The sequence below is a fragment of the Branchiostoma floridae genome, chromosome 7 (assembly GCF_000003815.2).
Source record: "Branchiostoma floridae strain S238N-H82 chromosome 7, Bfl_VNyyK, whole genome shotgun sequence".
In the NCBI taxonomy this organism is placed as follows: Eukaryota; Metazoa; Chordata; class Leptocardii; order Amphioxiformes; family Branchiostomatidae; genus Branchiostoma; species Branchiostoma floridae.
This window is the reverse complement of record NC_049985.1, coordinates 13,336,995-13,352,788: the sequence shown is the minus strand read 5'-3', so window position 1 is coordinate 13,352,788 and position 15,794 is coordinate 13,336,995. Positions and strand designations below refer to the sequence as shown.

Genomic DNA, 15,794 nt, shown 5'->3' with positions numbered 1-15,794 from the left:
TTCTTTTTAAGCAGGAGGTGTGGAAATGGGTCATGAAATAACTCAAACTAATTGAAAGTGCTGTATCCATTGCTGAAATGAACATGCATGCATTCAGTTTAACAGTGATTTCCAAGCCTCTGCTTCTATGTTTGATTGTATAGAGCACTTTTTTCATCCTACTGACACACAAACTGGCATATTATCTTGGCAAGGCTGCATGGAAGAATTAGAGAAGTTATAAATTTTCTTGCAGGTGTTGCGCCGTAGGGATTGTACATAAAATATTGCCCCGCGTCACAAGATGCAGTTCCATGCAGTTTCAGCTCTCACATATCAACAGAACTCATAACTGGCAGTAGACTGCAATGAGAAATAGACTAACGTTATCAGACGTGTTTACTATCATACATGTCTACTTAATCCGACTTTTTGCACAGGTGTGTCAGCTATTGTTTAGTATACAAATGAAGCGTGAAATTTATAATCACTGACCACCCTGGGCACTGTGCCACTGTTTTCCTGACTGACCTAAAATCCCAGGCTAAAGACTCGATCATCTTATTTTAGATCTAAGTATAAACCCCGTGCGGATGAATTCGTGAGGTGTGTGCACTGTGAGGCCGGTGATATTTTGATGTGAAACGGTTGCTTCCCGCCTGCCGTGTCTTCTATTGAGCCAGGTACAGGTTGGGTAACCACTGACGACCTTTTGACACCACGTTAGTAAGCGATGAACCATCTTTATTGTTGGTATAACGAAAGGCGTAAACAACAGGTCCTGTGAGTATATGTTCAAGCAGTTCCGTACACTCAGACATTTTATCTCAGCTGTATCGAGATTGTATTTCCCATTTGTTTGTCAGCTTGGACTGAGAACTAAGGCATTTGATTAGGTATTTCCGACAACGATAATCACGCGTTAAGGTGTTATCGTTAAGTACCACCATTGTTCTCCGAATGACAACACTTAAAGACTTATTGGAAATATATCAGAGAAGACTCCTATATAATGGCTACTTACGTGATAATTGAGAAGAGTTGTCGTGAGCATTATTTGTGTGTTTAGTATTTTGAGGAGGCGGGGTCGAAATAATGACGTCATTTTTGTACTGTCTGTTCGTCTGTCACTGCCAGAAATATCGTGACTTGTTTCTTATTGTCGTTTTGTACGTGTTTCTACACGAAAAGAAACAACTGTTCACTGAATATGTCTCAACTTCATCAAGTATAAGCTGTATTTTTCATCGAATAGAAAGATTAACGTTAATGAGCCTTCGAAAGGCGATTTACGTTTTCTGAAGATCACAGGGACAGACCATATAAAGGGGGGTCTGTTTTCTGACCAATTTACGCGCCTCAGACGACTTCCGAAACACTCTTATCTCAGTACAGGATCGTCAGAACCATGACCTCTGGTCCCTGATTATAAGTGTAAATTATACACCACTCTTAACGGATTGCTCTCAACCTGACTGATTTATCTCTACAGAAATACACAAGACATGGTAATCATGAGACCATACCACAGGAGTTGCCATTAAGAGGTTTATGTAGTGAGACGGGTGCAAGAGGTTGGCATTAAGGTGACTTACAAAGCTTGAGAAGACAATGCTTCAAGAGCCCGTAGGCAAGGGTTTAACTTGCTCCTCCGCTCTATCGACCATATATGGAGAGCACTGCCGTCGATTAACTTAGGTCGTTGCGTGAACAATTATAACCCACGAGAGGTCGATTTCGCTAGACATGGCAGAAGTATGTACAAAAGACAAGGGCAATATGGTGTAGAATAATATCACAATAGATCAAAGGTCTCGCGAAAGCTATTTTGCAATCTACTTAGCATACAACGATATCCGGCGATGTGGAAGGTGTTACATGCCCTGGTTATCTCACTATCTCGGCTTCGGTCACAGAGCAATGATAGGCACAGCGATTGTTCATGTGCACAATTTTGCAAACGATTTCTTCTCATACAAGAAGGCGGCCATTTTGTTTTCCACTATGAAAAGAGGTTTGAACACTTTATGGCGCGATTTTGAACTACTGCACGGCAGTTGTCACAACTTCTGAACGTATGAATTCGAAGAGCACTTATACGCCTAGTCTATACTTACATTCTTGTTGTATACATATTGGGATTTGTCCCTTTTTCTTCTCATGACAGAAATAATTAATCTCAACCCACTGAGGGACTAGCCACAGGGTCTTACCGCGTTGAATGGCTACTTAATTACCGGGCAGTTTCGGCCGATTTCCTGGCTATTTTCCGTGGTGTGAATGTACAAATAGAGTATAATTAATAGGCAATGGTTCTGTCTTTGTTGTCTCATGACTTAATGTTTGTGAGGCGAAGTTGGCTGTCGTCTGACACGGCCGACAATCACATGCAAGTTATTTACAGAACAGTTTATAAGGAAATGAAGGATATACCTGGGATTAGTGTGATTATATGATTGGCTTTGCCTTTTGGAACCGCCTTCGCCTCGGTTTAGGCGTTATGTACAGGTCGTCGTACAAGTCATCGAATTCCTCAACGTCGACACCAACATGGCTCCCTTCGGCCGAGCCGTCGGTGTTCTCTTCGGCAGTCTCCGACGGGGGCCCGGGTCTGTGATCGGGCGGTTCGGCACGGCTCGGGTCGCCCTCGTTGCCGCCAGTTTCTCCGAGTTGTTCCCGATCCGGACGGGGTACAGTCTTGAGCACCGTGGTGACGATCCAGAGGAACTCCTGAATCTGTGTCTCCGTGGCCCCGTGCTTGACACGCAGGTCCTCCAGTCTGCGGCGCTGCATCTCGTTCTTCTCGGCCTGGACCTGTAGTTCCAGCAGCAGCTGCTCGTTCACTTCTCTCATGTGTTCCAGGTCGTTTGTCAGGGAGTCGACCCGGGAGCGCATGCCGCTCAGGGCCTGCCTCTGCTTGGTGATCAGCCGCCTCAGTTTCCTCGTTTCCTTCTGAAACCCTCCCATGTTACTGTCCTGTGCTACCTGCTTCCTGGCATGTTTACGGAGCGATTCCTCGAACGTGTGCATCCGTGTCGTCAGGTTGAACAGGCCGGTGCTCTGTGCGTTAAGTTGCTCGCGATTTGCCAGTTGGTGTCTGTGGATAAGCACGACGTCATCTTTCAGACGCTGGAGTTCGGACGCGTCCAGGGACGGGCAGTTGGAGGGCGCCTCCCGGGCAGTTTTGGTCGGGCTGTCGGGTTGATCGTACGGCGCGACGAATGTACAGACGCACCGGTTGTCCTCGATGTGGCCAAGGCTGTAGAGTTCCTCCTGTGCCGTCGGAGACACTCCGGCGATGAGGAGCAGGACGCAGACCACAGGCCAGGCCAGGTGTGGCGTGCTCATGGCGATCGTACCTCAGGTGTCGCACACAGGTGATAGATCACACATCGCACCTCCTGCAACCAGAGGCGATAAATACACACGTCAGTCAGGTAAACCAACAGAACATCATCACACACATGTCACCAACAGGACACGACCTGACAGTGGGGGCAAGACTACCTCAAGGTCTCCCCGTACAGATGTCCTTACCTCTCCACCCTCACCTCTCCAAACCGCCTGCTGTGCCCTACCGGGCCTATTAGGTGTAAGTAGTGCCACTGTTCCTAAAATGATCGCTAACAGCCCGAGGCGAAACCCCAACGACGACCCTTCCAGACTCCGTCTGACCTGTGGTCGCGCGATTTTACACTACAGGCTAAGCAAGGAGAAAGGAGAGGTGAAGACCAGCTGACGTTATATATAGGCCGTCGGCAGTCCGTCCTTTGGGCTTTGGTAAACACCCGGCGGCAAGGGACAACGGAACATAGCCTCTACAGACATCGTCTGACATATCACAGGTTGCCATGGCAATGCCCTTGGGTTTTCGTCACCATGGTAACGCTTCAAAGATGAGTAGTATAAACGTTAAGATGATTAAGGGTCCGGAACGAGGTAAATTTTGCACCAGGGATCAGGAAAGGTCGCGGCTAGGTTCAGCAGATTCATGGTCTTTCTGTTTGGCATATCTTAAAAGTAATCGTCTGAAAGAACCTTTGTTCAAGTTCATTGAAATCTAATCGTTTTATAGTATGAAAATAAAATTCCATCTGTAAAAATGTACTTCATTGCAAATATTTCCCATATTTATGAAGACTGTTATAGAATTATTACAGTTACTGGTTACCTATTAGATATCAATACTCACGGGTGTAACGCATTATTTTCTTTTCTATAAATGTTATGCGTCGTATACTGACGCAAAGGCGTTAACCAAGAAATCTAAGGATGAGATCTTTAGTCGGACAATGAGGGGTTCTGGAGAGATGTTCTCGGGAGATTGAACAAGCTGAATAAAAGGACTTTGCGTGCAAAAGGAGGCATATCCTCCTCGGCCCAACCTGATCCACTGGAGGCCTTACCTCATGCCCTGTGTGTTTATACCTGTCACAGCCGCCAGACAGTCTATACCTGTAATTAACCTTTTCAGCAACCCAGACCAGCCAACGTTAGGTCATGTCTTTATGGGCTTAGGTACAACAACACACACATATGATTCACGTCTAAAGAAGGGACGCAACACTGCAGCCAAGGCCAAGGCCACGCCTACGATATATCTATTTTTCTAAAAATCCATATATCTATTTGATATGTCTGCGGAAATATCAGGATACACTATTTCCTTTGCAAGTAAGCCGTCATTATTCCATGTATTATTCCATGTCCATGTACTTACCGATTGTATGGATACGATATACCGCCAGGGCGCGCTTTGGGAATATGGATCGCTACACAATAGAAATATGATACTTCACAGATCGCTTCCAAACATACTTATGACTCTCTTGGCGACTTAGATATAAGAAACATCCCTCTTGTTAGGGATACGTCATTTGTGACTAACACATGTGCGTAAGCCAATGATGAGGCCTGTTACATCTCGGCTGTGGATTAAAGCCTTACAGGAGAAAGCTGTCACTTTCCCAATGCCCTGGCTATTGACAGTTTAAGATTATTTTGTCACTATCAACAAGAAGAAGCTAAAAAAAGACTGTTTTCGATGTTCCTGTCAATGAGATGTTTCAGCTTCTATTGACATAATGTTCCTGTCAATAAGAGTTTCGCATTATTACCAGGATGTTTCCCAGGTATATATGTACTTGTGAATAACACCTCATGATTCTGTCAACCCTAACCCCAAAACAATCCTGTGAAATTGTGCCAAAAGAAGACATTTTCCTGAGCAATAATAAAAAAAAAATGGATTCTTTAAAAGAATGAGATTAAAATAATACTCAATTCTTTGATTGCATGTTTCAAACCCATTCCTTTGCTTCCCCTGAAGACTTTTTTGCACTGTGTGCAATGTTCCTGTCAATAAATGCGCCATTTTCCAATGTATCATTCTTGGTGTATTTCGTCGACAACCGTGAAGACACGGTACTTAGTACTTAGTTGATTTCCATCATCCATTTTAAATTCCTGTGTAATATGAAGTAAGCACAGCGGCTTTTGATGAGGTCAGCATTTGGAAGTGATCACAGCGAACACTCCATTTGTGCGACACGGCATAAATCCCACGTGAGACTCAAAACGATTTCATAGCCGCTTCTCACTCCATTAGGCAAAAAGCAACCCCACGGAGCGCTTAGAATGGCATTTTTCTGTCAGGATCGCGCTAAATAGTTGAGATTTCCCTCACATGTAGGTCTGTGACACGTTGTTGGTGGGGGTTTGGCCTTGGACGCTATTAGACATTCTTGGCTGCCCAAATGGACGACATACGGCGTTACGTTATGGTAGCTAAGTAGTTAAGAGTACCATTTGGTAATCGTCTTATACAAGGCAAGTCTTGACTTAGGATTACTGCGCTTAAGCAGTCAGATTTTACCTCCAAAATGAAATAAAAACCTCTGGACCCCATTTACAGGTCGCGCGCGCGCGCGCACACACACACACACACACAGCCACAGACATGCGATTTTTGGCAACGAGTAAGGGGGCGGAGTCTTTCCAAACTACTTACTTTTGCATGATCTGTCAGAAATTTAGTGCTATTTGGACAAAATCTATGGAAAACCGATTTGTGCCAATAACAAACGCGTCTTCTGTATGCAAGAGCAACCAAGGGCCCAGGTATCTTACAACCTGTAAGCCTGAGGAATTCACCACTATTGTTTCTCGCCCCTTTGTAACTGTTCCGACGGAAATAAACAACTTCTTCACCTGGTCCAACCTGACCATATGTGCCTCTTAAATTTATCTCCGAAAGGACAGGTGTGCCATATGGTGGGGCTGGGAAGTTACCTGCCGTTTGATGTAACCGACGTTATGTCTTGAAAGCATCACCAATATTATCTTCAATGTATTTGAGGAGAGCGCACTGTATTTACAAAGTAAAACAGAGCGCAAATATTACACTCAGCAGTTCCGCTGCACTTTGTAACTTGCATATAAAGATATCTGATTTTAAGTTTGCGTTACGACTCTTCATTTTTGCTGGTAGACATCGTTTTGTCATTGCTTAAGTGGTTATCTTGCAAAACTGCCCAAATTGCGCCAGGCATCCTTATAGTGGGTGCAAACCAGTGCGCAGTCAATTAAATAAGAAGTCGTTCAACATATTTACGACAGTGAGTTGGAGACAATTTTTGGACTATCGTGAAAGTGTCGTCCAGAATTCAATTGTCTTGCGAGGGAAAAAATTTGCTGTGCATCCTTGCCGTAGCCTTGCACAACAAAAATATCGTACAGCATATCCTTTCCTGGCCTTTAGTGAAAAAGGCAACCATGACAGCGGAACGTCAACAAGTTTCAATTAGCATCCATCATTCTCTCCTTCCTTGTATCGTTTGGCAACTCAAGCGAACTTTAATTCTCTCTTTGTTGGTGGTACAAACGTGCGCGAACTTTACAGTACACAAACCCACACTTAATGAGATAGTGAGGACCCTCCCGCGTGTGACGAGCTGACCTGTCCGCTGACCCCTGCACACCTGTGCACACCTGTAGGAGATACCTGCTGTGCTCCACAGGTGGTACAGGGGAGCTGGGACCATCGGTCATCATTGCGTGATAATGCGCACACTCTAGGGGGTCCTGCCATTTGGGGGGTCCGGAAAACTGGGGGTCAACTCGTACTCCTGTGAACTTACGGGTCAGACATCGGAAGGCCGATGTAGTTTTGTTTATGTCCATAAAAAAGCTTAAACTTTTAACATTCATTAACTTATTCTGGAGATATTCAGGACCCTCTTTTAATAACGAGGAGATAATACACGGCAAGAAACGTAAGGTGTATTTTCGTGCAGTACAGTCTATAGTCAATACACCGACATACGTGCGATGATACTCAAAGTACTACGGTTTTAGCCTGATAAATAAAAACAGCATACGAAAATCATTTTTTGTCCAACGAGTAGATATAATTTCTGATAAAGGAAAAGCAAGATCGAAAAGGTATAATGAGTCTCCTAAAATTGTGAGATTATACCCTAGCTTTGATACGTCAGAAATAAGACATCAAAAAGACTTGTGATATCTTAGAAATTTTAAAAAGAAAATTCAAATTAATGTAAAATGCATATGGGTTTCCACGAAAGGTTCGTGGTAATATCGATATTGTGTTTAAAGAGAAGCAAGACATTCCACGACCGGTTAAGTTTCACCTCACCTGTCTGTCGTCTTGAGAAATCACATCCCTCCATCACCTTGGCATTTCTTAAGAGTATGTCGGGCTAATGGCACTTAGCATAAGACGTCCACTTAAAGGATTTACACGGTGAATGGCTACTACACGTACATCTGGAGTTCAGACCACACACGAAATATGCTCCCATGACCATGTCCAGATATTTCCAATGGTCGGACACCGCCCTACCTCTACAAAAGTATGGGCTGTTCCATTGGAAGGTTCGGGAGGGGTGCAACTCGCGACCTAAGGATTCTATGTAATATTTCTACTACATCACAATGATACATTCTGAATGACACAGAAATTTTAGCTTTATATATACTATGTTAGTTCCCTGTCATAGTGCGAAACAACAGCAACAGCCGTCCGTCCAAAATACTCAAAATGAGCTGGCCCAATGTTGCAAGGGAGTCCTGCAAAAGGCAGGTGTCCGGCAAAACTTCTCCGCTTGTCACCTCCGGCATTAATGTACAACACAAATCATTAATTATAGGGTCATGTCACCGTACATCAGAAACTGTTCTGTCTTCTATCTCTTATGGTGTCGTGAATGATATGAGTTCAGTCAGGATGTACCCTTTACTTCGCTAAGGGTCATTCTTGGTTTCGGCGATGTTTCTCCAATGTCGTTCAATCGAACATCTTGGAAGAAAAGGAACATGTTGCGCTCCGAAGTGTCCCTCGGCCTGACCTTCGATGATTTACGCTTGGGAGAATCTTTCGTTTGGAACATCGAAATGGCCCATATTTACTGACACACGCGTGCCTTATACCAAGATTACAGGTGGTACAACTTTTTAAAACATCACAGTCATCTATCTGATAGTCTCACACCATGCACACAGTGGTTGCCTCAGAATCAGTGTTGATGTAAAGGGATTGCTTCTCATGTTTAACAATCTAAATTATTTACTTGGGGGGAAACTAGGGTAATTTGACCTTGGTGATTCGTTTACGAGTTTAGCTGGAGGGTCATTCCACTATTGCGGCGAAATTTACTATACTTCTCCACTTATCTCAGAAGCTGTGGCTATCACTGAGAAGAATTTTGACGTTTGTTTATTCCAGACGAAACAAAAGGGCTTAGTCTTAAACTGTCACACTTAACTGGATGGCGTTCACAGTCACTGAAGAACTTCCGGACAAAGGCGTTTTGGGGAGTCTGGAGCGATAGTAAGGCATGGCAATCGTCCTAGCTGGGGAGGGGGGTTGGCGGATACTGTAGGGATGAACTTGAAGACAGAGTCGGAACAGTTTGACAGTTAACACGATCCAAATGATTTGAAAAGGCAGGTTTTTACTGGTATATTGTTAAATGAAATAAACTTCATATGGGACGGGGAGCTAGGTGAATGAACATCGGTAAAGTACATTCACCGAAACTGACCTTGACAATGTACTCTATGTGGCTGTGATTTGGAGAGACCGTTAAACAACAGACGGTTTCAACACCCATGACATATGGTCTGGGAAAAATCGTCGACCACCTAACAGAAATAGCTAACAACTTGTATGGCAATGAGGTCTGAGATAAGGCAAAAAGCTTTCAATTTGGAGACATGTTTTGACAGAAAAACGCTCATATCAATAGATTTTGAACCTGCACGTAGCAACTTATCACCCAACACACCTCCGTGGCAGCGCCACTGACGCGGCTGATGAGTCGAAACAGTGCAAAGAGACCTAAAAATTGTTCTGTCTTCAAATCCCCGCCCCCCCCCCCCCCACACACACACTGTTATCTTTCTTAAAGTCCATACCTAACTGCACAGAATATGCGAGATAGGGATAGGACCAATGTTGCACAACTACAAAGTAAAAAGTACAACTTGCGCCTTTTCAGGATGGAAATCCCAGACACAGCTGGAGCAAACAAAAAAACAATGACTACTGTCTCATCTCACTACCATATGCCAGTAAGTTGCCACGTCCAAGTTCGAGCTACACTAGAGGTTCACATGGAGTAATTAGTTATCGCAACTGGACCATACAGAAATAACAACCAATGGAATTTTACAATCACGCTGCACTTCTGTGTTGTATTTAACGCTAGAATGTCACGCGTGTGGTCAACCCAAACAGTTAAATCTTCGAGGGTGGTTCCTCCTTTTAAAGATATTTCAATAAAGACCTTTAATGTACGTACACACTTGGTTTGGTATAGGCGACAAAAGAATAGTTGACAGATACATAATACATATGCAATGTCAACCTAACACAAGAAGTATACTCTATTTAATGTGATTGAATTCGACTTATCCTCGCTACTTTGTGACGGTGAAAAAATTGGAACAGATATGTTTTACAATCAAAGGTTGGTCTCAATTCATTAGAAATATAAATTTGTCGGTGTTACTTAAGTGTTAGAAACGTAGGTTCCAGAAGTCTATAAAGTTCAGCTCTGATTTGATTTGATATGCATTGATCTACATCACTGTATATCATCGCAACCCTGACGGGACCAACCAGCGACGACAATTTAGTGATAAAGCAAATATCAGATATGGAAAGAAAAACAAGTTGTTGGAGTACACTTTCTGGTCTTCCAGCCTCCAAGGGCTTTTAATTTCAGAGTCCCAAATGTAAGTCAGTATAGCTTTGCAAACGGACTAACGGACATCACTGATATAAACGAGTGACTAGGAAGAGAGATAACATTTACCTCCTAGATCTGAAGCAATCTTGAGCAGCAGCCTTCAACAGAGACCCCGCCAACCGACCTCCTAAGAACAGCCTTCTCTTACTCCTTCCCGCCTTACTAATAAGACGTTTCCAAGGTGTACTTTTCTTCCAGGTGAATGTTTTCCTTCTTTTTTCTCCTAATAACCCGAACAAAGCACCTGAATAGGAACAATCCAAACGTGAAACTCAATCCTACACAAGGGTTCCTCGCACAAGTCGGATCGCCAAAGATCGGCGCCTCAACCAATGACAGGAGAGAGTGATGGAGAAACCTGACTAGGTCAGGTCTTGACCGAACGATTTTTCAAGCACCACTCTTGATAAATCTCTTCATGTTTACTTTTCGCTGTAATGAATGTCTTCAATGGCCTAATTTTCTTTTTCACCCCTTGACCAACCTACCCATAGGTTTATAAGGTGTAGTAATGTAACGAAAAGGTAACGTTATTGATGATTTTTTTAGAAACACTGTATTTTTGTAAACCGTTAGAAAGCTGTTCAGAATTTAGAAGAAACTCGTCCATCATAATGGTTTTACCAGTCAAGAATGCTATCTCTTTTTTTCGCCGTGCCAGCACATCATCGGATACAAACACCCCATTTAGTGTTATACAAATGAACTAAATTTAGAAAAGGAAACAAAAGAGCTGATGAGTTAGGATCCCGTAGAAAGGTATAACGTCCGTTTCTGCTCCAGTTGTTTGAAAGGCAGAGAAAATCTCCAGGGATTACGAGTTGATCTTTTTAAAGTCACGGTGGGCCGGATCAAACGTCGCACCTTGCGCCTGTGTCAGCACTACAGCTTTTACTGTGCCCGGGCCGCACCACGGGGCATTACGGAATGTAAATACGCCGCAGTTGTTGACTGGAGCTGGGGATGGGTACAGGCAGGAGAGACAGGTGGGTGTTCTGGGACAGAGATGCTCGGAACGGCACGGACCTCCTGTATATCCACCCCGCCACACGTCACAGCCTGTCCGGTAAACTAACACAAAGACTGTTTATTTGGCAAGGCGAGGATTACATACTCCCGAGTGGTTTGTGGTCCTATGGGTCTTAACGGAAGAGAAATATTGTTGGAAGGTCAACTTGGGTTGGTCTTTCACATCCCCTCCCATAACTGCCACCTTACGTATAAATGAAAACCTTTTGGTGAAAAGAAGAAATGCGGGAAGGAAACAGAAAAGGAAGGAAGGAGAACGTAGGCGGTAGAAGAAATGGAAAAAGTAAGAACAAAAGGACTAACAGAAGATCTGTGTCTCAGTGTTGGATAGTGTTTAAAGAGTAGAGAGAGCACTTTTGCGTGTTAACGGATGTAGCCATTCCGTATTAAGGCTACTACTTGGTAAACACAGACACCTGTGAACTGTCTATACTGGTCACAGCTTGGACTAACAGCGCCGATATAAGTCTCTGACCAAACATCTAGTGACAGGCTGGCAAGTTTGTTTTTGCTATTTCTGTGTTTTCTTGACCTTGTTATGTCCGTGTCCGATAATGTCCTTTGTAACAATCGTTGACCGTATCTCTCCAACTGCAGCAGAATTTGTATCTAATTTAATCTTAATTCCCCGCCTGTATGTACAGGCGTGGGAATAGATGTATATACGGTCAATACAATTGCGGTTGCGGACGTTCCGGAATGGATTTGTTTCATATTTTTCAACCGATGTTGGAGGGGATGTCACTCGTTCTGTTCTGTACGACAGTTTGAAAACGCCAAGATATATACTCTCCGCATCTTCTTGAAGATCGATTTGTAGCTTCATATATACTAGTAGTGGTTATCATAAATAGAGCCGTGAAAGAGAGGGGGGAATAGGGACATATGCTTCATGAACGTAGCACAAGTTTCACGCCATTAGACGGTTAAATACAATTGGCCATCTCTATGTATGTTATGATGCGTCAATTTGCTTATTGCGGATTACAGTAAATGTATCTTAGTCTTAACCCAGCCATGTCACCGCTACTAGAAGCTAGATTAAAAGGCATAACAGACAATAACATTCCTTACACGAAGAAATGCCGACACAATACGACCCGCACAACAAAGCGCGGTGTGGTCCTGCTCATCAAGAACAGCCACTTAGGGGATAAGACTAAGAACAGGTGTCTTACGAGCGTATTAAACATGTCTTAAATAAGGGGCGTCGACACCCAGGCAAATAAACAGAAGAACTCACTTGTAACGGTCCTCACTCGGCCACGTTTGTCTTCCCTCTGTCTGGTGTGTGACGCAATGTTTTGGAGCGACTGGTACGCGTCCCGTACAACAATGGCGAACTGTGATTTAAAGCCGTGTGAAACCTTAAGTACCTTAAGACCAACAGAGAGCACACTTTTTCCCATGGGAGATAAACAGAGCTATATCATAGGCGAAGATTCTATCAGAGATCACCATGTCTATTTTGATTTTCGTCAACATTTTCCGTCCTTGTCACCAGGTAGACTGATCTACACGTTACTTGTTAAGATACGACCTCTGTGAAATCGAGAACTGCACGATGCACAACGCTTATCGTTTGCTCAACATTAAAACCGTTCCAATGGAAATAAACAGTGGGTGCACCTGTCCTGGTTAGTTTGAGAAACTGGTTAGTTTGAGAAACATTCGGTTACTTTCATGTCATGATGCTTGCCGATTGCTATGACACTGATTTAATTTAGTTATCGTAACCTGACAAATGAATGAACTTGATCCAACGTCTGTAAATGGTTTAGATTTTCCTGACTCCAACTGAATGATTGACTTAAAACCTCTTTAGGGACTCTTTAAAGAGACCACTAAACTTATCCTAATTCCTGTTCTTATATACGTTTACAGACAAAAACACTCTCTCCTCATAGCAGTACAGAGCCCGTAGATTATAGAAAAAAGGTGATCATTCTTCTTCCACTGTCTCAGAAAAAGAAGTCGAACCCAGTAAGTTAGAATTTAGAGTCAGCGTTTAGACTAGTGTTGATCGAGGATCTAAGGTCTATATGATGTTTAGACTAGAGTAGTCACATGCTGTACTGTACTGTACTACACTATTTCTCCGCCCTTTTCATGTTACTTGCGTTCCAACCAACAGTTCTCCGGACAGGTCAAAGGTCTGGCACATCTCGGACATGTTTATTTTGTCTGCGGCAGAAGTATTTTATCTACGCCATTCCTGACATTTACAAATCCTGTAACTTGTCATGCAGAGATGTAACATCGTAAATTGGATGTAGGTTTAGTCTTGAGTCTATCTTATCAGTTTCAGGGGTATGAAAACCAGTGCCCTTCCTGTTAGTGACTGACCTCGGTTGTAGTAATAGCCTTTTTTCGAGAAAGCTCAGATAACGCACATTCTCTTGAAATTATTACATTTCTCGTAAACGGTACAATTAGATTTTACCATGTGGGTCATCCACAAATTAACTATATTCTTTACCTGTAACCTCGAGCAGTAAAGTTCTATTTCATATTAGATCCTTCAAATGCTGAAAAACTATGTAGTTGTTTTGGTGACATTTTGACATGTAAATGGTCAGAATGAAACTTAGATCGTCTGACAGGGACGCAGGTTCATGACATCCTCCAAATGTTCTACTTAGACAAGATACGTCCACCTGCTCCATCCACGAACAACGTCTCAAAAGGCCCCATAAGTTCATTAAAATGTTTGATGATCACAGAGCAACCGCCTTTACTTTGTCACTGCTACTGTATGTTAGTGGTGATGAAGCTGTACACTTTTATGCAGCAGTAACAACCAGGCACGATAACATTCGTCGTAGGTCTTCGTACGATTTCGATAACGTTGTACGATTGTCAAGCTGGCTGAGACAGAACTAAATCCCGTTTTCGGTAACAAGACAGCTGAACTTGCGTGGCCACGTGCACCACTACGCAAAGAACCCCTCAGACTGAGACTGTAATCGCACGACGATCGTACAATGAATGTGACCGGACCCTAACCCCCTACACGGAATACAATTGACAGTTACACAAACCTACCACCTGGTTGAAAACAAACCATGTCAAGAATGGATCAGCTACCTGTTACAAGCAGTACACAAACACACTCTTCCACGTAATGAAGAAATGTTTCCCTTTCGTTCACACTAGTACAACTTACGTACCGTAAATGGTGGTTCTCTGAAAAGAGCTTGGTCCAGCCTAAGAAATCAGTCATTCGTTATAACGATACTTGGTTCATTTATCGCTCCAATTCTCACGGTATTCTATCTGCATAATTACATTGGTAAACTGTCACTCACCTGCTCCGTGTTGTATTAAGTTGTAACTTTAAACCTTCAGCACAGCACAGGAGCTCCCAGTTGGGGTGGTATCACCAAAAGCGGCTGTTGCAACAGCCGTGAGGAACTCACGACCGCAGGAACACCACTAGTAGCTTGTGTACAGATAACACATGCTTCTCAAGGGCTTGTCCAGTCCGCTAGTATGGCATGGGTACGTTTGTATGCGTACATGTGTGTGTCGTTGTAGATGAAGTCAACCCGCAAAAACATCCCTCTGTGAATGAATCACCCTATTCCTTCCAATAACGCCTCTGAAACGTTCGCCTGCGTTTATATCAGGAGCAACTGCGACATAACAAATACTGACATATTTCAGATAAGGGCCACGGTTTACTCTGAGCGAAGCTTATTTTAAAAATGATTAATGTTGTGTTTATGGGAAAGAATTTGGCACCATTTTGTCTTCTCTGAGAGGAACTTCATCCGACAGAACGTTGTTCTACAAACCCAGCAATTTGAAGGACTTGTCGTCCTTGCTTTTTTACACGCAAGCTGCAAAACTTTAGGTCATGTTTTTAACATCACATTTGTTCATCCGGGAACGTTTCAAAAACATTTACATTTCGGAAGTCGTTATACTGTATTGCAGAGCGACATGACTGTTAACATGTTACGTTTTCTGTGGACCTTTATGTTGAATTTCATATTTACCGGTAGTATGGTGAAGTTTGCTGAGTTCGAATATACAAATTTAGTAATACATTACGTTACTATTGCTTTTGGAAACTCACAATACTAGATCGTATACACTATGTTTATCGACACATCAATATGTACGGATAGAATTTCTCTCTAAATTAAACAACTTAACTTTTCGCCAGACATGTTATTGTCGGGAACACGTGGAAAAATGTACAACTTATGAGTCATGGCGCAATATGGAACTAGTCCAACGCACTTATCAGTGTAAACCTAGCAGAGACCTGTGGGTATATAGCGGTGGGGGTAGACATTGTATCATTATCATAGACTAATAGGAAACTGATGGTAACTTCATTCTAAGGCTTGTCTCAAAGTTCAATTGTAACATACCGAGAAATGAAGTTAACTCCTTATCGAAATTCGCATTTTACTCACAATTTAAGATTGCTAACTACAGTGATGATGATGATGAAATGCACCCCCTCCCCCTTCTGCGGTTGACAATGACAGGTGCACAAAG

General features: G+C 43.1%; 1 protein-coding gene across 5 annotated transcripts; it reads right to left on the bottom strand.

The window, feature by feature from the left end:
- Positions 1–1,513: 1,513 nt before the first annotated feature.
- On the bottom strand, positions 1,514–14,847 carry LOC118419904. Of its 5 annotated transcripts, none has more exons than XM_035826563.1 (2): positions 14,591–14,847; positions 1,514–3,380 (listed from the first exon to the last, which is right to left on the bottom strand). In XM_035826563.1, the coding sequence occupies exon 2, from the start codon at positions 3,325–3,327 to the stop codon at positions 2,428–2,430; it is 900 nt and encodes a 299-aa protein (XP_035682456.1). In that variant the 5' UTR covers positions 3,328–3,380; positions 14,591–14,847; the 3' UTR covers positions 1,514–2,427. The 5 variants fall into 5 exon arrangements, with proteins under 5 accessions (XP_035682456.1, XP_035682453.1, XP_035682457.1 ...); XM_035826560.1 differs by lacking the exon at positions 14,591–14,847 and adding an exon at positions 12,526–12,609; XM_035826564.1 differs by lacking the exon at positions 14,591–14,847 and adding an exon at positions 10,320–10,489.
- Between the last annotated feature and the right edge of the window lie 947 nt (positions 14,848–15,794).